The 23,154-nt window shown below is 41.4% G+C and overlaps 1 protein-coding gene across 3 annotated transcripts in view; it reads left to right on the forward strand.

Annotated features, from left to right (window-relative positions):
- The window catches only part of OSBPL10 (oxysterol binding protein like 10), a 302,765-nt gene that overhangs the window by 175,126 nt on the left and 104,485 nt on the right, over positions 1–23,154 (forward strand). For all 3 annotated transcript variants that reach the window (XM_069958631.1, XM_069958632.1, XM_069958633.1), the window contains 2 exons: positions 20,308–20,515; positions 21,641–21,795. In XM_069958631.1, the coding sequence (XP_069814732.1) occupies positions 20,308–20,515; positions 21,641–21,795 (363 nt within the window). The remainder of the gene's footprint in view (positions 1–20,307; positions 20,516–21,640; positions 21,796–23,154) is intronic.

Below are 23,154 nucleotides of genomic sequence, written 5' to 3' on the forward strand. Positions count from 1 at the left end.
CATAGGCTTTATTTACATTTGGAAGGACATTATTGCCATAGATCCCAATGTACAGATCAGTCCAGCAGTTCTTTGTGCCAAAAAATTAATCTTCTCCCTCTTTGCTGCAGTATTCCTGCACATTTCATACACCTTCACAAACAAAGTATAGCTACTGTCCTTACTGAATTACAGATCTGGATATTTAATCCTCACAGACCATGCTTTTTTTCACAGCTTGTAGAATAGCTTCAGATGTAAAGGCCCTATTACACCAAGCGATGATCCTTGTCTTTTAACATGTTTAAATTTTTTTTAATGATAACAATGGTCTCCTGGCTATCGCCATCGAATTTAATAGGAGCGGTGGCGGCAGACCGCCACTGTCTGCTATGGGCTCCCCGTATCATCCAAAGAGCCCCTTCCCTGCGGCTCCCGCTTTTACCTGCTCGCTTTAAGGTAACGAGGAGCCAGTGAGCACTGATCTGACTGGTTGGCACTCACTTGCTCCTCCTGATTGGCCTGTGTAATAGGCCCTTAAAGGGGAACTTCGGATAAGAAAAACTTGTTTTTTATTAAAAGCCCATTAAAAGTTAAATATATGTGTCTCTACAATGTATTACCGTATCTATACGGTTCTGCCACACTGGTAGCTGATAGACATCCAGAAAGTGAAGAAAAATGCCCTCTGTACCAATCCACATTGTCTCCTGCTCCCACTGCTCTCCCACCTTAGGAGACAAATATTCCATGCCTCTGTCTCACATTGTGTGTTTGCTGAGATCAGGCTGATGATGCAGACAGAGGGCAGGGTGTGATGTCACAGGTAGAGAATACAGTGTTACAGGTAGAGAATACAGCGTGCTGTGTGGTGTTACAGGTAGAGAATACAGCGTGCTGTGTGGTGTTACAGGTAGAGAATACAGCGTGCTGTGTGGTGTTACAGGTAGAGAATACAGTGTGCTGTGTGGTGTTACAGGTAGAGAATACCGCGTGCTGTGTGGTGTTACAGGTAGAGAATACAGCGTGCTGTGTGGTGTTACAGGTAGAGAATACAGCGCGCTGTGTGGTGTTACAGGTAGAGAATACAGTGTGCTGTGTGGTGTTACAGGTAGAGAATACAGCGTGATGTGTGGTGTTACAGGTAGAGAATACAGTGTGCTGTGTGGTGTTACAGGCAGATAATACAGTGTGCTGTGTGGTGTTACAGGTAGAGAATACAGTGTGCTGTGTGGTGTTACAGGTAGAGAATACAGCGCGCTGTGTGGTGTTACAGGTAGAGAATACAGTGTGCTGTGTGGTGTTACAGGTAGAGAATACAGCGTGATGTGTGGTGTTACAGGTAGAGAATACAGTGTGCTGTGTGGTGTTACAGGCAGATAATACAGTGTGCTGTGTGGTGTTACAGGTAGAGAATACAGTGTGCTGTGTGGTGTTACAGGTAGAGAATACAGTGTGCTGTGTGGTGTTACAGGTAGAGAATACAGTGCGCTGTGTGGGTGGGACCACAATGAAATCATAAATTACTTCAAATAATTAAGTAACACAATGAAACTGCAATGTGTGAACACATCCTAGATGTTCTGCAACAGCTTTGGGCGGGGAATAGGCAGGGGTGGAGGACTGTGATAAACAGCTGAGGGAAAGCATTGCATTCTGGAACCTGTAGTACTGTGTACAACTGATAAACCAGGAAGTGCAGAAACACAAAACAGAACAAAACCCCCTAAAGAAAATGCTTCTGCATACGTTTCATTTTTTAACCTCTACCTGGAGTTCCCCCTTAAGTCCATGCCCTAAGGCAAGTGCTTAATGTTTGTGATACCTTACAATTCTAGGGGTACATACATAGATAAAAATAAGACATAACAGAGATACCCTCTGTGCCAAGTGCCATAAAAAACTTTTTCCCAGTAATTGAAGCACATTACAAAGTTATATAACTGTGTAATATGCTTCAATCACCTATCTGCCTCCCTTCCCTGTCTTTTCCCCCCTTCACCTCCCAGCAGGAAGTGTCCTGACTCACACAGACCTGATTACTGTCGTCACCGTCACCAAGCTCTTCTCTCAGCTCCTTCTCCTGTTACACCAGCCTCCCCCCTCCCCTGCCTTGTCAGGTGACAGGCTTGCTCAGCTCCCATTGGCTGAACAACTGCAAGCCATCTCACTTGCTTATCTTCCCTCTGACTGACTCCGGCACATAGGCAGCTCCCCCCTCCCCTCATACCTTCTCTCCTGCTGCCGTGGACTCAGTGAAGGAGTCATGTCACTAGAGACGATAAGCTGAGCAAGCAGAGTCACCTGACAAGGAGGGGGAGGGGGAGGCTGGTGTAACAGGACCTAGAGCAGCCCTCCTGCTGATGACTCATCCTCACAAGAAGGAGCTGCCTGGTGACGGTGACGACAGTAATCAGGTCTGTGTGAGTCAGGACACTTCCTGGTGGGGGGTGGAGGGGGGAAAAGACAGGGAAGGGAGGCAGATAGGAGATTGAAGCATATTACACAGTTATATAACTTTGTAATGTGCTTCAATTACTGGGAAAACGTTTTTCATGGCACTTGTCCTTTAAACTATTTCTTAAAGGTAGTATGAAATTGAAAAACAGTAAAGAGTAGAAAAGATGTATTTATTTTATTTAATGACTATTAGGGTACCGTATTAAAACTATATTCCATGAATATTCCATTGTATTGATCTTTGGAGGTATTGCATTTAGGAAACTTTCCCATCAAAATAACGGGTATCCCTTTTTTTTGGAATTTAGATTTAGATGCTCCTTTGCATCCGCCTAGTTTTCTCTATTAGGGCTGACTCATATCACAAGTGTCCCCTACACCTAATGCAGCAACCTGTCAGAATAAGATGCCGACAAGTATATGAATTCCTGCTATTTTGTAATCCAGCAAGTAAATCGAAAACTGATCAAACGTATGGCATAAAACAGCATCCATTTTTACCATCCGTTTTTGCATTTTTTTTCTTCAATAGAACGGATGCATTAAACAGATAGCAAAATCGTTGTGTACCTAGCCTAAGAAGTATCCCATGTGTTATCATGGATGTTCCCACAATCACGGGTTCTGAAACACTAAAGAAGGTTGTGTAAATGCCTCGATCTCAGGTGGACATATGGTAGTTACTATTATATGCCATATAACACTTCTAATGACACATATATACTGTGATATTTTCCACGAAATCTAGAACAGTTTGCACTGACTCTTTACATAGGATTTATGGTCTCTGGGTTTTGCCCCTCAGAATCCCATGCATTCTAATAGTTTTGTTTTCATAATCTTGGCAATATATCCTGAATGACAGGAGAAGCGAGTAATAAGGAACTGCTTGTTAATCTCTCGGTCTGGTTAACCTTGAGCTGTGCTTTCGTTTCTTAAAAGAATTGAAATTATGCTAAAAGCGTAATATGATTTGCAGCTTGGGTATGGGGTTTATAATAGCACTGGTGTTTTCAGCAGCAGCACTTTGGCTTGAGTCGAACACATAGTAGAACATCCCATAAGACCACAGTTATTTGCACTGCTTGGCACAACATATAGCCGGTGCCATTAGCTTCTTAATCTGGTGTTAATGGACTCATTTGTATTGATTTACTTAATGCCATGCCAGCGAAGAATTTGTCATGCAGTAATATGAATGTGAGCATACTATGCCTGGCAGCCAAAAAACAGCTGTGTCAAACGAATGCAACTATACAAATCCCTTTTAGAAATCACTCAGGCTTATCTTATTGCATAGCTACCACTCTCCAGTAAGAACTGAAAACCCGTATTAATAGCCCATTATACGCCTGTGTAGAGGTATTTTCCTCCTGTTGATTTTGTTCCGACTGATAATTCATTACTAACACATTCCTGATGCTGAAAGAAAGTACATGGTATATATTTAGATATTTATTCTAAGTCCAAGCTGGCTTCTAAATTTCTTAGACTGTATTGTTATATTGTTTCCTGTTTCTTATGGAGGTTTCTGTTTTAGGTACATGTATAGCTGTGGCAGGGGACAGTTTTTTTATGCTGTGGTGTTCACCGTAATATCTCATTATGTTAATTGTGAGTTTACTGATCACTAAAGATAATCCTGTTGTGTTGTGGTGTCCTGACTAGATTGTCTGTATGTCCTACTGGGGCTCATGAACAAGGTACGGGGGGGGGGGGGGGATTTCTAACTTGAAGGGCTAGTCTCGTCATTAAACTTTATCTATTATGCACAGGGTAGGGGATCCGTAGGGGAGTGGCTGTTGAGACCCCACCAATCCATTGAGCAGAGGGCAATTGTCCTCCAAGAGGTGTGCAAACATAGCTGAGCCCAGTGCCTGGTGCCAGGTTTTTCGTTTTTTCGTGTCACAAAAGCCCCTCACTTAAAGTTAAGTGGTGATAAAGGTATTCTCTAGTTTCACCACAAGGTGTCAGTATTTTGTATGTATGCTTTTGTGTACTGCACAGTTGAAGCCAACAAAGGGTTACTGTTTCCTATATATTATGCACTTTTACTGCTTGCACTTTTGATGCTCTTTCTTTCTAGCCTATTACTACTTTTCTTTTCTTGCCCCCATTTCTTTTTGCCACTCACAGAGTCTCTTACACATCCCTGTAGGAAGTAATCACTGGGTGGAAGGAAGTGTAGCATCAGTTCTACTTAGATTCTCATGGGAGAAGGACACACAGAGCTGGTGTAACCAAGCCCTACTGTAGCCAAGCCAATCCTAGTATACAAGAGGAACTAGCCTAAATAGAACAAACCTACCAGAAGGTTTATGTATCTTTCTCCCAGTGCAGGTGAAACCGGGAAAACTCGGACATTTAGCTTCACCCAGGAAACCACAGCTTGGGCTTGTACCACCCTATTAGGGTGAATACCTCGACACTGTAGGGCAGAAGATGGTCAGATATTAGTCTACACCCAGGTACAGGTCTGTATCTCACACTCAAATATTTCTCTAATGTTCCAGCAGAGCACAAGTACTACATTGGGTTAAACTCCCTTAACAGACTCCTCTCCTCTATGCTGCTCCACTCTACTCTTAACTCTACAAGAACCGCTACAACTACCTATATTATATTCTGCTCTTCCAAGTATCTCTACAGCACAAACTAAGTTGAGCACTAAAGTCTGTGTCCAGATTACCTCTTTGCTGTCAAAGAGTTGTATATTATTCAGAGACTGCACAGTAAAAGCTGTTCTATTTTTATCACTGGGAGTCATCTCTTTATGCATAGCAGCACCTATACACATTCGCCACACACCGTGGGTCATTTCTCCCCTTTCTGTGGGTGACTGTACCGATAGTGGGTCAATTGCCAATCAGGACTACTCTGACAGGAGCCCAAGGGACCATTTACAGCCCGGCAGGTCACCGACCATTTGGGGAAAAGTACAAACCGGCCATATACAAGCAGGTACCAATATCACACCTTTGTGGTGGACCAGCACTTGTGCCACAACTATTGCCATCACTGGGGCCAAGAACTATGCAGGAACACCACCATACCTGCAGTGTTTGGAAGAGAATGAGTGGAGAGCCAAAAGGTGCATTCACACTGTTGTCAGGGGCCCTGTTAGCATTACTACAGTGTTTTCCCAGAAAATGTCTTGTTTTTGGTGGATGTCTTTTTCTCTCCCCCTGGCCCCCCTTGGAATACTCACTAATGTCTTCAGTGTGACCAGCAGAGGGACCTGGAGAGTGTGGCGGGACGTGCGTGAGGTGACTTCCGGTGTGCGGCAAGATGTGGGGTCCACATGGGGATTAAGTGAGTCCCGGATGGCGGGTGGTGGCGGGCAGCCTTACTTTCGAGGGGTGCCTTAGTTTAGGATGAAGGTGCCTTATTTTCGGGGGGATGCCTTACTTTAGGCTAGATGGTGGGCTAGTTGGTGTCTTATTTTAGGAGGACGTCTTATTAGAAGAGTTGCAGACCTTTTCTTCTTGTCTGAACTGTGTGAAGTACAATAGAACCCTATAGATCCCTTTGTAAATCAAAAGGATCTGTTAGTTCCAGTGATATCTGCTATATGACAGATCAAGCACTGCATTGTGATTTCCATTATAAACATGAACCATGTTGCACAGGTTAAAAGCCTAAGCACCATTTTAATTTCTGCTTACATGTGCCCATACCTGTCAAGTATACCTAGGATAGAGAATCTAAAGGCAGGCATACAGTTACTGAAAATCTGTGATATAAATGTGTCTCCTAACATTTTAGCCTTTATTCTGTGCAGTCTTTTTATCCTCCGCTAGTTTATGAGGTTACATTCATGAATACACATGCCTACTTCTGTATGGATCCATTGATTAGGGATCCATGTGGTGTGAAATACGCAGGCATCTGAGCAATCTGATATGGATTATATCTAAGTGGTAAAGATAAAGAGGACATGAAGTGCTGAACTTACTTTCTTCTCTTACAAAGGAAAATGAGCTCGGAGAGAGCAGATTTTTAAAAAATGTCATAAAATGTCATGAAACGAGAGATTGTGGTAAGACTGGCTCTAAAGTGGGTTAATCCGTGAGAGTCCAAGAGTTCCAACCTGCTTAAATTTGTTTGTGAATAAAATACCTAAGCCATTGTGGCGCACCTCATGGGTTATGTAAGAGTTAATCGAGTGCTGTAAGTTCTTTAAGCATATGCATCCCTAGTTTCAGAAGGCAGGATTGGCATACACATTATCAGGCAGATAGATGAAATTGGTGTAATAAATCAGTAGTGTCTCGAATGTTACATTTTAGATTTAAAATGAGGGCAGAGATAATATTTTGACCTCTCTTCTTGTGAATGGTCTGCCTGAGGCATTATATGTGTCACTTTGTATTGATGAGCTGGTGAAGCATCCCATTTGTTAGCTTGATATCTATGACTGCAATTTAGAGGCGAACATTACAGACATCAAATATAGGAGTTTTTATATCAAACTCTCAGCTCCTTGTATTATTATCCTTTCGGCTTAAAGCAAGACACGTGCAGTCGTTTCCACAATTCATTGGAAAGACATAAAAAAGAGAGCCTTTGTTGGACAGCAGTGGATGTTACCTGCAGTTGGATGAATAATACTGCAGAGAATTGAGTCATAAATTGTAATCTCGGTTCTGCTTGACTTGCAAAGGCAAGCTAGAAGCCGATAAGAATGGGTTCAGAATAATGCTACACCATGGGAGGTTTCTTCCCTCATCTGCATTGGCATGTCTTGGTTAGAACATACAATATTGAAAAATACATGTTGTCATGTTGAACATATAAAAGTCAAATAACCAGCGAGACGAAATCTCATTTTCAATGAACTTTAATAATACATGGAGTATGTCCCCCTTAGAAGGGTTTACCGGGTTAAGAATGATTGATGGCCTATCCTCAGTCATTAATCACTGATCAGTGGGATGCAGAAACCTGGCACTCCTGTTGATCAGCTGTTCAGCGAGGCTGCTGCCGTCAGATCTACTGTATGTGGTAAACAGGGCCATATGCAATTGCCTCCATTTCCTATGTAGTGGCAGGGCTGGTTACCACAGTAATGGTAGAAAGAGCCCAGCACTCAGCAAGAAAATTATGCTTCTTTTATTGCAGTGCAGCAAACATGTGGTACAAAAAGGACGCGTTTTGGCCAAGAATGGCCTTCATCAGCTTAAAGGTGTTTTGGCCAAGCTGATGAAGGCCATGCGTGGCTGAAACGCGTCCTTTTTGTACCACATGTTTGCTGCACTGCAATAAAAGAAGCATAATTTACTTGGTGAGTGCCGGGCTCTTTATACCATTGCAAGTTTTTTCACCTCGAGCACCACCACCACGGAAGTGCCGTCTCCTGCATATTTTCACGGTTACCACAGTAGCCTTCAAGTGAAAATACGACTTATTGTTTGACATTTTGACAATAACCAGATAAGCATTCCTTTAAGGTTTAACATTTCTTGCTGGTAGCAGGATATGCTGTTAAAAATCTGTGCGCACCAAGGACTGAATTCAAGTGGCAGCTGCCCAATGAATCCCGTCCTCTACGCACACCTGAACAGGCATGCTGGCAGCAGGTTTTAAACAGTGTATCCCTCCACCAGCAAAAAAAAATATATTGTATACTTGAAGGCAGGGGTGGGGAACCTCCGGCCCCTGAGACCTCCCGATGCGGCCCGCAGCTCCCCTGTGATGCGCGCCGCTCTGGAGGAGGAAGGAGCCGGCACACACAGCATCCTCCGGTGTCTGTGACAGCTGCCGGATACAGGAGGATGCTGTCTGTGCCGGCTTCTTCCCCAGCAGAGCGGCTCGTGTCTTCAGTCTCCTGCGGGCCACGCGCGATGACGTCATTTCATCGCGCGCCGCCTGCAGGAGAAGATCGGCACAGAGGACCTGGGACAGAAGAGGACATGGGCAGCGTGGGAGCGGAGGTAAGGTGAGTGGGATGTTTATTTTTTTTATTTGGGGGTTAACTAGGCCACCAGGGACATGCCTGATGGGGGTTAACTAGGCCACCAGGGACATGACTGATGGGGGTTAACTAGGCCTACCAGGGACATCCCTGATGGGGGTTAACTAGGCCACCAGGGACATGCCTGATGGGGGTTAACTAGGCCACCTGGGACATGCCTGATGGGGGTTAACTAGGCCACCAGGGACATGCCTGATGGGGGTTAACTAGGCCACCAGGGACATGCCTGATGGGGGTTAACTAGGCCACCTGGGACATGACTGATGGGGGTTAACTAGGCCACCTGGGACATGACTGATGGGGGTTAATTAGGCCACCTGGGACATGACTGATGGGGGTTAACTAGGCTACCAGGGACATGACTGATGGGGGTTAACTAGGCCACCAGGGACATGACTGATGGGGTTAACTAGGCCTACCAGAGGCATCACTGGGGGCGTTAACTAGGCCACCAGGGACATGACTGATGGGGGTTAACTAGGCCACCAGGGACATGCCTGATGGGGGTTAACTTGACCACCAGGGACATGACTGATGGGGGTTAACTAGGCCTACCAGAGGCATCACTGGGGGGTTAACTAGGCCACCTGGGACATGACTGATGGGGGTTAACTACAATAGCAGGGGAACTAGGGGAACAATACTTTGCCTTGCCCCGGGTGCTGCTAACCCACGCTACTAACTGCCGCACATGGTATGCGGCCCTCGAATGATTTTATTAATGCCCGACCGGCCCTCGACATGAAAAAGGTTCCCCACCCCTGCTTTAAGGCTTTTCTCTAGACCATTCTGTAGAAACTCAATACGTTTTTGCAGGATGCACAGTTAAGGATTGATCAAGTACATTGTCACCGCACCAAGAGCAGAAACCCTTCCACTCTTCTACTTTCTACACATCTTAAAATCCTTCTGCTTTTAGAAGAGACCTTTTAGGATCCAGTCTGAGAAATGGAACCAGTCTACCCTGATAGGGAGGAGGACCTTGTAACAGATATTCTTTCTGGATAGTTAAATTTTTTCTTCTAAGGACAGATATTTTCTGTCAAGCTATTTGAGTGGAGAGGCATGGAGAGCGGAGGCGATCGAGCCCTCCTATTCAAACAGATAGCAGCCAGGATTCTGAGTCAGGGGTTTCACACAGAATTTTGGCACCGATTCTGTAGTGTGAACAGGCCCTTACAGGTGATTGTTATCTTCTTTATGTCTGGCCCTATTTGACTGTGATGGTCTGCTACATTGTAATATCTTAGCAGATGTTTGGAGACCAAGTTTTTTTGATTGGCCACTTGGATTGGCGGGAAGGAGCTAGGTCTAGTTAACTATGCAATCGGGTAGCCCAGGAAGTGGCTACAACGCCCTGCCATCCCCCCTTACTTTCTTTAATTATGATGAGCTATTAGAGGGGTTGTGGTCACAGAGCAGGGGCTCCACTTCAGTCGGTCCATCTCCCTACTGGAGAGAGAGGGAACCCAACTGCTTTGAAGCCCCGCCTACACGACACTGTCCACTGATTAAATGTTAGAGCAGAAAGTAGACTTTTTCCATAGCAACCCTAAGTTGTGGCAAGTTGGTACGCATTACAAGCAAGTAAAGCTAATCATTGAGTGTGGTCCCATGATTGAACCAAGGGCACATTCAGAAATTACACCATCTAACACAGCACTGCCAAGAAACATTGAATGGCTCTTGATTTGGGTATCTAATGCAATTTAAAGTGACTCTGTACCCACAATCTGCCCATCCCAAACCGCTTTTACCTTCAGATAGCTGCTTTTAATCAAAGATCTGTCCTGGGGTCCGTTTGGCAGATGATACAGTTATTGTGCTAAAAACAACTTTTAAAGAACTTTTTAGAATGAGTATGCATTAGGCTGGCACAACCTCTCTGTCCCTCCTCCCCGCCCTCTTCATCATTAGGAATGCTCCAGGCAGATTGTCTCCTATTCATCACCTGTGTAAGCACGGCACATGAGCTGGATTGTTAAGGCACCTGTGCAATGTTCACTGCAGAGGAATAGGGAATATCCTGCCCGTGTCATTCCTAATAATGAGGAGGATGGGGAGGAGGGATGGAGGGGGCACGGATACTCTAGGCCACTGCCATTTGCCACAGGGCTGCAAGTTTAAATGTTGTTTTTTAGAACAATAACTGCATCACCTGCCGAATGGACCCCAAGACAGATCTTGGATTAAAAGCAGCTATCTGAAGGTACAAGTGTTTTTTTTTTTTGTTTTTTTTTTTGGAGGGGGGGAGACAGTTTGTTGGTACAGTGTCACTTTAATGGTGCGTTCACACCTACAGGATCTGCAGCAGATTTTCTGCAGCAGATTTCATTTAAATAACTGAACACAGCATCAAATCTGCTGCAGATCTGCTGCAGATCCTGTAGGTGTGAACGCACCCTAACAAGGTAAATTCTTAATATGAGCACAAATGAAGAAAAGAAGCAGCATGCCCCTGGGAAACTCTGTATACTTATTGTAGCACATTTTAATTTCTTATTTCACGTCTCAAAATCATATTTTGAATTACGTTTTTCTATAAAATGGTTCATTTTCATTACAAAATTGCCATTCATTTTTTTTTCTATTTATATGCAAACAAACAGCAGAAGAAAAATATATTTAATCTCACATGTGTGCTATCTTCCCAGCATGCTCTTCTCTTAATTACTATCAATGTGATAATGTTTGATCTTGGCTAGTGCTTTTCTTTGATCAGTTTCTTTTCCCTAGGGAAGCTGAGTCCCATTGATTTGCTCCCCTGAAGCTACAATTGAATTAAAGTACTTTATTTCCTAGCATACCATTGATTTTTTTTCTTTCTCTATAAAGACACACCATTTTACCTTGTTCTAAGATGACCATTCCCATGAATTGCTATATGCAATGTTCCACAGAACAAGTGACACATTTATGAATATGAACCATTTTGGTCATGATCATAGGTCAACTCCATGGATCATTTTCTAGACATGCATTACATATATTTTAACATTTTCTCTATTAATCTTCTCTAATGTACTACTATAACTAGTAGATAGGTAATGATGGAAAAAATAAGATCATTGCATTCACAAGGTTTAATTTGTAGTCCTTTTGAGGTCAGTTTTGCAAAAAGAGTTAATCTTCTTTTTAGAAAGAAGAAAAAAATAAAACGTATCCCTAGATATTTTATAATAGATACAAACCAAGATGCATAGCAGAGTATACAGCAATAAACATGATACATATATTGCTATTGATAAATGATGTTAGGACTTGATTACCTATAATGGTGTCCATATGTGGTTTTGTGATATTATTTTTTACTGCATGGCTTGTAAAGGTTGAAACATGGGCTATCATCCCTAGGAAATAGAGAAGAGTTGTTTTCTGAGTGGTATGGAGATATTTTACACTAGTGCTTTGGACAGCACTATGACATCTGTAGACTTGAATAGAATTTATGGTATCACATTAATTTAGGCTCTCTGTGACCTGAATGAAAAACTAAGGGGGGATTTATCATGCCCCCTTTCCCCCACCTGGCAGATGGGGTTAGTATGACTTTTTTTGTACACTGTATGACTGTTTTATTTGTACATGTCATAGGTGTGAAAGTTGTCCTGGCTACTGGAGATGTGAAATATTCTAAAAGGACAGCAAAAGAGTTAAACTTGTACCCACTGCGTGTAGAGTGGGCTCAGGTCCTTTTGGTATAATTGTGTGGTAGATAACATCATGGCTGTAATTTATGTATTATGTGGGGGAATAGAATGCACCAAAAAGTTACTTAAAGTGACACTGTCACCCCCTTTGTTCATTTTGACAACTCTACACAGGTGTAAAGGGTAAATTTAGTGTTTTTCATACCTTATTTCATATCATATGTCATGGTGCTTGTTCAAGTAAAAAGTGTCCTTTTATCAACTGCAGATTGTATTAAGTGGGCGTGGCCTCGCGGCATTAGCGCCACATAACCCCGCCCACAACGGCACAGTTGGCCCGCCCCCTCGCCGGCCATTGGAACAGGCTGGCCGAAAGGTCTAGACCCCACCCCCTTTACGTTGGACAACCAATGGGCGTCAAGGGGCGGGGCCGTTGTGGGCGGGGTTAAGTGGCGCTAATGCCGCGAGTCCACGCCCACTTAATACAATCTGCAGTTGATAAAAGGACACTTTTTACTTGAACAAGCACCACGACGTATGATATGAAATAAGGTATGAAAAACACTAAATTTACCCTTTACACCTGTGTAGAGATGTCAGAATGCACAAAGGGGGTGACAGTGTCACTTTAAGGAGTCACTGTCATATTTTTTTTTCCCCAGAAATAAATAGTCCAAGCGATTTTAAGAAACTTGGGTTTATTAGGCAAATATGCCATTATCTGCATTCAAAAAGCCTTTTTCCAGGTGTCCCCCCTCCCTCCTCTTTTCCATTTACTGCAAAACATCAGGAAATTGTGACTTGTTGCATCAGACACAACCCTGTCTGTTCTATAGAGAGGGGAGGGGGAAGGAGAGAGGAGGGAGTTAGTCAGCAGAAGAGAGCTGAGAACAAAGGATTAGACAACAAGGAGGTGGATGACAGCGGTATTCAGAGGTCTGAGAGGTCAGTGCTGTCAGAGGAGATATCCAGGTGATTAACTGTAGATTAACTCTTTGTTGTCCTGTTTTGGTGCCTCATCTCTCTCCACCCCTCCATAAGCAAGCCATGAATACAGGGGGAGAGCTTCAAACTGTTTTTCATGATAAAAATGCATTTTCTGGCTAATAAACAATTACAAAGTTTCTTAAAATCGCCTGTACTATTGATTTCTGAAAAAAATTTAATTACAGTGAAATTGTAAACGCAAAAACACAGAAAAATGCAACAGCTTACCGCAATGGCAAGATACTATGGGGATGTCGTTTGAGCACTTTCACTGGCCAGTGTGTGAAGTGGCACTGGCCCTGGACAATCTGTAAGCAAATAGGTGAGTAGTGTGTATTTATTGGAATAGTATTTTTATTTTTTTTTTAAGAGACAGAAAACCGCTTACCACCCTTTTTAGTATATGTACGTCATGTGTTTGGTGAGGGAGCATGGCTGGGGATTGTCATATCTGGCAGATGTCAGCCGCTACCTGCAGTTGATATCCGCTGGAAATGGCTGACGTCAGAGATCACTCAGAGGGTGATCATTTAACTGTTTAAATGCTGCAATCAATAGTTATTGTGGCATTTGGCAATTAATTGTGGATGCTGCCAGTCCTTTATATTTGCGATGACAAGACCTGCTGGCAGAGTTGCCTTTACAATCTTTATGAGCACATCACTTATAACAATGCAATACAATGTTTTGCTGTACGATGAACTTATATATGATTATTGCCTTATATAATTGTACTTTTTTCAGTTTTGCCACAAATAATTTACATGGTTTTAAAATACATTATAGGGTAAATTGAAGGGTGCCCAATAAAAAGTACAATTTGGTTCTCAAAAATAAGCCCTCATACAGCCCCTTGGTTAAAAAAAATATATAAATGTTATGGGTCTTAGAAGGTGAGGAGGAAGAAAATGTGAGCAACAATCTGATATTTGGGCTGTCAGAAAGGGGCTATATTGGACATTGCTTTGCAAATGTATTTTACATTTTCATTAATCCTTTCAGATACTGAAGATGGTGATATATCTGCCCAGTACTGATTTTCTGTTAATTTAATGCATATTGACATAAGGATTTAAATGTTATGATCAGAAGTTATTACCGGACATAAACTCTCAGTAAAGGCTTCAGTATAATTAATATCCAACTGTAATTGTTTCTATACTGTACGTAACATGTGAAATGTAAATGCCTCAGAAAGTACCATAGACACCTTTTTGCTACTGTAATGTCTTTAAAAAGATTGACACATGTGCAAAGTGTTGTGTCTGCTTAATTTATACTTTCCTATTAGATGGAGAATAATTCAATTAACAGACATGCAATTAACTCCCCTCTCTGTTTAGTGAATGAGCAGGTGCTGACATTCTCTGGGCTGCATGTGACCTGGTAAATCACACATACAAGCACTTTGATATACGTTTCAGAGAAGGCTTGTGATGCAGTATTAGAAATAAAAATAGTTCAGCTGTTACAGAAAGAAACCTCAAGCATGCCAGATACAAAGTTGCAGCTGCAATTTAATAAAAGAAAAAGAATATCATAATGGAAATTTATTTCCTAAGTGGTGGAACAAATCTATAAGTGCAGAAAATGATTTAGAATCTGCTTAGGAAATGCTGTTGTATACCTTTTTAAGTCCTTACTGAAAAACAAGTCAATAAAGGGCAAAAGCATAGAAAGTGTTGGTTTATTGTAAACCTTGTTTCCCTTAGTCCTGTTAATAGCAGAAAAGTGGGGAATTTCTTTGCACTGCCAGTATATGACAGATGTAAAAAAAAATACTAGGAATGGCAAAAATAGAAGTAGTTTATGAATAACAAATGTTATCTTGGTCCACTTCCTTCTCCAACGCCTTTCACCAACACTTTTTGTTGTGTGATCTTCAGGGAGTTAGGGCCCAATTACACAGGACGATTATCGTGCAAAAAAACCTGTAAATTGTTCGAATTTAAACGATAATCGTTCTGTGTAATTGCAGGCAACGATCGGAAAATCGTTTGTATGTCGTTGATCGTTTATTTAGAACTGAACCTAAAATTATCGCTAATCGTTTCCTGTAATTCCACGTTAGTTCGCTCAAGTTCCGCATTTTTTCACTAATCGTTCAGTGTAATAGCACATTGTTCATTGTTTTTCTGGGATCAGAAGGAATAAACAATCATAATAAAGATCGCAATAACGATCATAGTAACGATCATAACTAACGATTATCGTTCTGTGTCATGGTGCATTTACACAGACAGATTTATCCGACAGATCTTTGAAGCTAAAACCAGGAACAGATTATAAACATGGACATGGTCATAAAGGAAAGACTGGGATCTATCCTCTTTCCAAATCCAGTCCTGGCTTTGGCTTTCAAAATCTGTCAGATAAATCTTTCTGTGTAAACGCACCCTAATATGGTGAATGATTTCAGGTTAACGATAAACAATCTCGTTTGCAATCGTTTATAGTTTGTCATTAATCGTTAAAACTCGTTCAGTGTTATAGGACCCTTAGGAGGTGGAGGTGGAGGTGGCACATTTATCTTCTAAATGGTATCTGGAGATGGCAGAGACAAAGCATTGTATGAGAGTAGGTGTTTATACAGGTCATATGGTCTATGAAGGCCATTCCTTCTTCGCTGGGTCCCGGGAAGCTGCAGAACACAGGAGAGAAGACCGGGAGCGAGAAGAGGTAAGGTATCAGATGTTTGGGCAAGGACTGCATGGACATGCAGCCCTTACTGCCGGATTATCGGGCCATCTAATAGATCTAGTAAATCAGCACTGATCTACCAGCACTCCTTTACTAAAATGATCAGCCCATGTAATAGGACCCTAAGCGATTTTTAACAATTAACAATTGTAAACGAGAGCTTTTGGGATTGACCTAAAATCATTCACCATAACAGAAAGAGTGATAGTTGTTATGCTGCGTTCGTTTGAAGCGATAATTCGCCCAAACGATCGTTTAACGATTTTGAATCAACAATTTGGTTTTTATAACGATCCGTGTTTAGACAAATAGACAATTCGTAAGAAAAATCGTTATTGCGATCGTTTTTAAGATCCCTTAAGCCTATCTTTCACATAGGGTGAATCTTTGAAAGACTGTTTACAAGAAGCGGTCTGCGAATTTTTAGCGAACGACGATTTGAGAAAATGTTTAAAGATCAAAATGAACGATTTCTCGCTCGTCGCTTGATCGTTTGCTGTGTTTACACAGAACGATTATCGCTCAAATGCGATTGTTATTGATCGTGAAAATTCGAACGATAATCGTTCCTTGTAAATGCAGGATTAGTTACAATCGTTAGTACGATCATTTACTCCTTCTGATCCCAACAAAAACAAATGTGTTAGTGAACGATTAACAATGATTTTATGGTCAGCTTAAAAAATGCGATCAACGAAAGTTCTTGGGCCATACTCAACCAAGATAGTCGTCCTAATCATTGATATGTGAGTGGTTGAGAGGAGGAGTGCCAGGTGAGGAGTGAAGAAGATACTGACAGCCATGGTGAGCCATTCTAGAGTTTGTCCCAGGCCATATGAAACCAGGGGAGTACTGGAGTCCCAGGACATAGCCTTTAAGGACATTAGCAGGGAACACTAAAGCCCCTATTACTACACAGGGCGATCAGTGGGAGCAAATGAGCGCCGACCTGTCAGATCAGAGCTCGCTTGCTCCTCGCTCTCCACTCCTCGCTGTCGTTGTGTGTAAAGCAGGTAAGTGGAGCTGCAGGATGGGCTCCCTGGGTGATCTTTAGATCAGCTGGGGAGCAGATAGCGGACGAAGGCAACATTTGTTTACATGTTGAAAGACAAGGATCAGCCGACATCGTGCATGTCGGCTGATCATTGCCTTTTTTTACACAAAGCGGTTATTGGCTCTAATGGCCAATAATCGGCCAGATACTGCCATTTATATAATTCAGTGCTAGGACAATAATCCAGTTTCACCACTAGCAGGCAGTGAGTTAATGTACTTTGCAATTACAACATGCAGATGATATTATAAAATAAAAAAATGACACTTTCATAAACACATGAGTGAAGTACGTGTAAGACAAAAGGCACTGTCACACACAAAGGTGCTTCGATAACACTGAATTCCTAGCATGTCTTGGTGAAGTGGCATTGATACGTCTCAACAAGATGAAAGCTCCTATTAGTGAATCAGAGAGCAATCTTTTCCCTGTCTTGCACCCATCCACTTTGATCTTGTGTCCATGCTCGTAATGTGATGAGCCAGCAGGGGTATAGCAGAAGCAAGAGCTAGAAATGACTATGATGAAAGGACAGTTATGATCTTCAACCTCATTATTACAAGAGCACATTAAGGAAGCAGCTTTTGCTATGAGCTCCTGTAGAGTGGAACTTAATAATGAGTAAGCACTGTGTTCCTGGGCAAGGCTCCACTCACCGTGGACATCAGGCCTGTTCAGCTAATGAACAATTCCTGCTACTTTGCACTTTTATTTGACAGAACAATATCTCATTGAAAGGACTCTTAAACAATGCTCTGCAGCTTATAATGCTCCGGTTAGCAATTATATGCTGAGCATAGCCTCTGGAGCGCCGCATGCTACTAACATATCACTTGTAACACTGGTTAAATACAGGTGTACAGAAGATGCCCTGGGGAGTAATCTAGAAGAAGAATCAAAAAGTCTCAGCAATACATCTTATTCTTGGAAGGCTAAATAAACAAGCCTGCTAAATAACAAGCTGCCGCTAAATAGGACCTTTTATTTAAGTCAATACAGACATTACTTATTAAAAGCTCCTAAATGTAAAACAATGAAGAGGCAATTCGAATTTAGACAGCTAAATTATAAAAAAAAAGGCTGATGTAACAGGAGTGTTACATTTAGTTGTTCTAAAAACTGCCAGTAACATCTAAGGGTGGCAAAAACAATATTGTTTTGGCATAAAGCTTGCATTTATATACAATTGTATGTTGCAAAAACACACACCGCTATGCCTCCATGGTCTTCATGACAATAGAAAATCAGAAATCAAAAGGGGACCTGCTGTTATCAACATTTTCTGCAGTACACAGTTAAATCAACTGGTGGCAGAAAATTATAGAAATTTGTAAATTACTTCTAAAAATTTTTTCTAGCCTTCCAGTGTTTGTTGGCTGCTGTGTGCCCCAAAAGTCGCAGAAGGTTATGTAGTTCTTTAGTTCAGTTGGACTTCCAGCTCTAAAACCGAAACACATTTTGAATTAATATAATTTTCTCCACGAGAGTATGCTGCCCAAGTACAGAATGTGAAATAAAAAAGACTTTTAAAACTGCACACGCCATATGCACATAAACTTTAGCTACTCATCTAGGTGGAGATGTGGGTCCAAGTAGTCATGCAGTCATGGCTCTGATCAGGCCTATTGAGACTTGATTGGAAAAACTTTGAGGAATTTAGTAGGCCATTGAATGACATTGGATGTGCAATGCCACCACAGACACATACCACTTAGAAATTTTCTATGTTCAATTACAGCACACACTACAGAGATCTAAATTGAGTGATCTAAATTGCATCTAAAAGAAGTGGTAGCATGTTGGCTGCAGCCAGAGCTGTGATTCCATGGCATTGGATATTAGTTGAGTCTTCCTACATGCGGGAATGGTCTGTGGAGTTACAAGCGTTACATAGGTCTGAGAAGTTAGGGAGGGAGGTGCATAGTCGCTCGTAGGCGTTCCCGAAGCTATGGACTGTTTGGTTCCTTTTTACTGATGGGCCAGACTTCCTTGTTAGTCTGCAGTGAGGTGGCTGGAGTGTCACATGTCTGCTTTGGAGTTGTTGGAGTCATCTAGGTTACCGCCCTTTTCCTTTCCCATTCCCTGCCCTTTTCTGGTCTTTATTTTTCTTAATCTATTAATTCTTTCTGGTTTCTTTCCTGGTTTTTACTTGTCAGGACTTTCTTTCTTCTTTTGTATTTAAAAACTTTGAAAGTGCATTCTGGTTAGGATCTCAATCTGTGCTATTCATTATTTATAAGCCTAGTACGAGTTTTTAATGGGCTATTGTTACAGGTAATGTTTGTACAGGTTCAGCTGACAGGCATAGTGTTTGTTTTTCAAGGAATATGTACTACTATGAAGTGTGCGATTGTCATTTTGGTTTAATTTGCTTTATTACATAAAAACACATATAAAGAACAAATAAAAGCAGAATTAGCACAATAGCCATTCATACCAAGCTTTTTACTGTGGATTGGGTATTCTCTGTTAAGCAGCCATATACAAACCTGAGGTCACAGTTTCATTTTTCTGCTGGGTTCAGTGTATAACAGTGTAACACTAGACTCTTAAGAGATGAATCTGACAGATTAGTTGGTTTTTCATGGCATGCATGAAAATCTAAAGGCCCTATTGCATAAGCCAATATTAAAGGCGCAAGGCCTCTCCAGCGCTGGATCACCGCCAGGCACCGGGATCTCCAGCGAGCCTGCTCAGCCAGCCGATGACTGGGGCGGGAGGTGGTTTCAGTCACTGATTGGGTGAGCAGGCTTTTCATCATCCAGCAGTGGCGTAGCTACCATAGAGGCAGAGTAGTAGAGTAGGCAGTTGCTATGGGGCCCGTGCAGGGGAGGCCCGGGGGAGAGGGTAAAAGGGTGTGGCCTTCTGCTTAACCCCTTAAGTACTGTAGTGTGTAAATGACCTAATGTTTACTTACATGCTGTAACACAAAAAAGAGCTAACAAGCAGAGGACAAAGAGATCTTCTCTGATAACCTCTGACCTCTGTTCTCCAGCTGCGGGCTCCTTGCAGTGGTCAGGGGTTTTCAGTGTACCAGCAGTAAATCAGATATATCCTTGTTTTCTGAACTTTGGGTAACTTACACACTGCAGTACATAAGGGAATAAGCAGAAGGTACTCTGCTCCTACACCTATGTATTTAACCATAAGGCTCCTAATGGGCCTTTATAGGTAAAAATAGTTCACTAATAGAGCAAGTAGCATTGGCTCTCTGCTCTGCCAGTCACTCTTGTGGCTGCAGCCAGGATTGTGCCTCTGGCCACAAGAGATTTTAGTTTTGTAGGAGAGGGGGCCCCTTAAAATTTTTTGCTATGAGGCCCCGTGAATGACATCACAACTCGAAAGGGGGGGGGGGTTCTTATGGTAATGTGATTATTATGACTTTTATAGGCAGAAGGTTTTATTTAAAAAAAAAAAAAGCTTTATGAGAACTGTATAGAGTCATTTGTAATTTTTCTTGTTTTTATATTTTAAATGATAGCATGGATATTATATTTGTTTAGGTCATGGCTGAGGTGGAGGGGCAGCAGAAGAATCTGGTGCATGCCATTGAATCCCTTTCAGGCTCTGGCCCTCTTTCTGCCTTGGATCAGGATTTACTCCTATTGAAAGCTACCTCAGCTGCCACCCTCAGCTGCCTTGGAGAATGCCTCCACTTACTACAGCAGAGCGTTTATCAAGCTGGACAGAACAACAAGCCTGTGGTGTCAGGTGAGAGTCCAACACATAAGCAACAAGTGGAGCGGTTTTAGTTAAAAAAAAATTATATACTGTGTGCGTGTGTGTGTGTGTGTGTGTGTATATATATATATATATATATATATATATATATATATATATATATATATATATATATATATATATATATATTAGAAAATGTACCCGGCACTGCCCGGGTATAAAGTGTCAGTGTGTTAATTAGATTTGTCTAAGGTGCCCAGGAGGCCAAGCTAAAGGTATTGTTTCATCTGAGTTAATCAGTGGAATTAGTGTATACCTGTATAGAGATATATATATATATATATGTGTATATATATATATATATATATATATATATATATATATATATATGTATGTATATATATATATATATATATATATATATATATATATATATATATTATATATATATTATATATGCTGTGCGTAACATACAAGAAAGCCCCTTTACATGTAAATTCTAAGATAGGGGTGAAATTTTGTTTCAAATCAACTGTTAGAAAGTTATATGGATTTGTAAATTACTTCTATTTACAAATCTCAAATCTTTCTGTACTTATCAGCTGGTGTATGTCCTGAAGGAAGTGGTGTATGTTTTTTTAGTCTGACACAGTGCTCTCTGCTGCCACCTCTGTCCATGATTGGAACTGTCCAGAGCAGGAGAGGTTTTCCATAGGGATTTGCTACTGCTTTGGACAGTTCATGAAATGGCAGGAGGGAGCACTGTGTCAGACTGCAAAAAATACACCACTTTCAGCAGGACATACACCAGCTGATGGGTACTGGAAAACTTGAGAGTTTTTTTTTATATAAAAGTAGATCACCAATCTGTATAACTTTCTGAAACCAGTTGATATGACAACATGTTTCGCTTGAGTACCCCATAAAGACCTAAAATTGTTTTCTTACAAAGACTAAATAGTCAACACGTTCCCAGGGGAATGTGCAGGTGATGGTAAGCAAGTCATGTATATCAGCCAAGGCAGGGGGGTTAAAGACGATTGCCTTTAATGGGACCGATTTGTGAATAGTCGCATATATCAGAAATATTCAGATTGTCACATGATATAAATATGTCTCAAAACTATATATGACTTATACATTTTACATTCTTAGAAAGCATCCTGGGATGGCAAGGACCAAAGTCACATTCTACAGAAAATCTCAAAAATGGAAGTTTTAGCTCTCTTTCAACTACTACTGCCAACCTCACATGGCCAATCCTACCAAGCATGCCTAAAGAATATCAAATACTAGATCAAGATATTGAGGTAAGCTTTTTTTATTTTGGTTAATATTCCAGTAAACATCGTGACTTCCTTTTAGCTGTAATCCAGAGGATTGGAATGTGGAATAATATTGTGTTCTGTAGCTCCATGGTGAATCAATCAGACATTTATATTAAAAATTGCATTCTACTTGTAGTTTATTATCATTATTTTAAAATGGGAAGAATGGAAGTGAACGCTGACCCCAGGTAATTGACCTGCCGGTATCCATGTCATGCTATCTGAATGCAGAATAGCTGATTACAGACGAGTCGAGATTGTTTTGTGAATGTTTGGCTGATAGCAATATGATCCTTTCCATTTTAAATAGCACAAATCACTTTGAAGCGATTGAATGAGCAAATGAGCACTTTTAACTTTTAACTTATTTGCTGACATGCTTTGTACATAAATGTGCATCTGTTGTGGGTTTGATATCCTCTTGAGATGAACACTTGTATAACTTGAAAATATCTGGTAATACTTGATGTGGATGCCCACCTTTGAACACAGTTTTTTTTGTAATCTAAATAAGTCCATCCTGATTAATTTAATAATTTATCCTCTGAAACCCTTTTTTATCTGATATACACCACCAAATCACATGCTGTTAAATCATACCATTCTGTCTGCCTATAGTCACCAGTTGAGGAAATGTTCTGGATGAAATACAAAAACAGAATGCTGTAGGCTTTTAGACTGCCCTAAAGGCAGCTGCAGTCAGAGACTATTTTATCATTTAAGAAGAATCTGTCAGCTTTTCTGACATGTCTATTTTAGTAAATTATTGTATTATATATGAAGTAATAATTCAGGAGAACCTTTTCTTGTAACGCTAAATTGTGCTATTCCTGTTATTCTTTTTGAATATTTCAGAAAAAAATTGACAACTGGGTATTACTATTGTACGCCCTGTCACTGTGAGCAGGGATTGGGCAGTGGTAGACGGTAGGGCCACACTCCCCCCTGGTAACATCTTCTATTTCTAAGAGGTGTAGCACATTGTAATTCAGAGAGTTCAAGTATTTAAAGGAGAAGTCTGGGCAAAAAAAAAAAATCTGAACATGCAGCGGGTGGAGGGAATATAATAAACAACCTATACTAACCGGTCCCCGTACCTTTCCAGAGCTGCTTCCAGCTCTTGAACCCGCACTGGAAATCTCCCCTTGTGCTATGTCACCACCTGGCTGATGGATGCCTCACTTGGTGGGACACCACTGCAGTCACTGACTGGCTGAGCGGGCAGTCGCCCTCCTTTTCCTGCTGCATTGTGATGTAGTAAGAAATGAAGAGAAGATGACATGTCCTCTTTAAATAATACCTGCCCTAAACAGTTCATTTACAATTCTGGCAGATGGTTTT

Source organism: Dendropsophus ebraccatus, chromosome 2 (assembly GCF_027789765.1).
Source record: "Dendropsophus ebraccatus isolate aDenEbr1 chromosome 2, aDenEbr1.pat, whole genome shotgun sequence".
Lineage (NCBI taxonomy): Eukaryota > Metazoa > Chordata > Amphibia > Anura > Hylidae > Dendropsophus > Dendropsophus ebraccatus.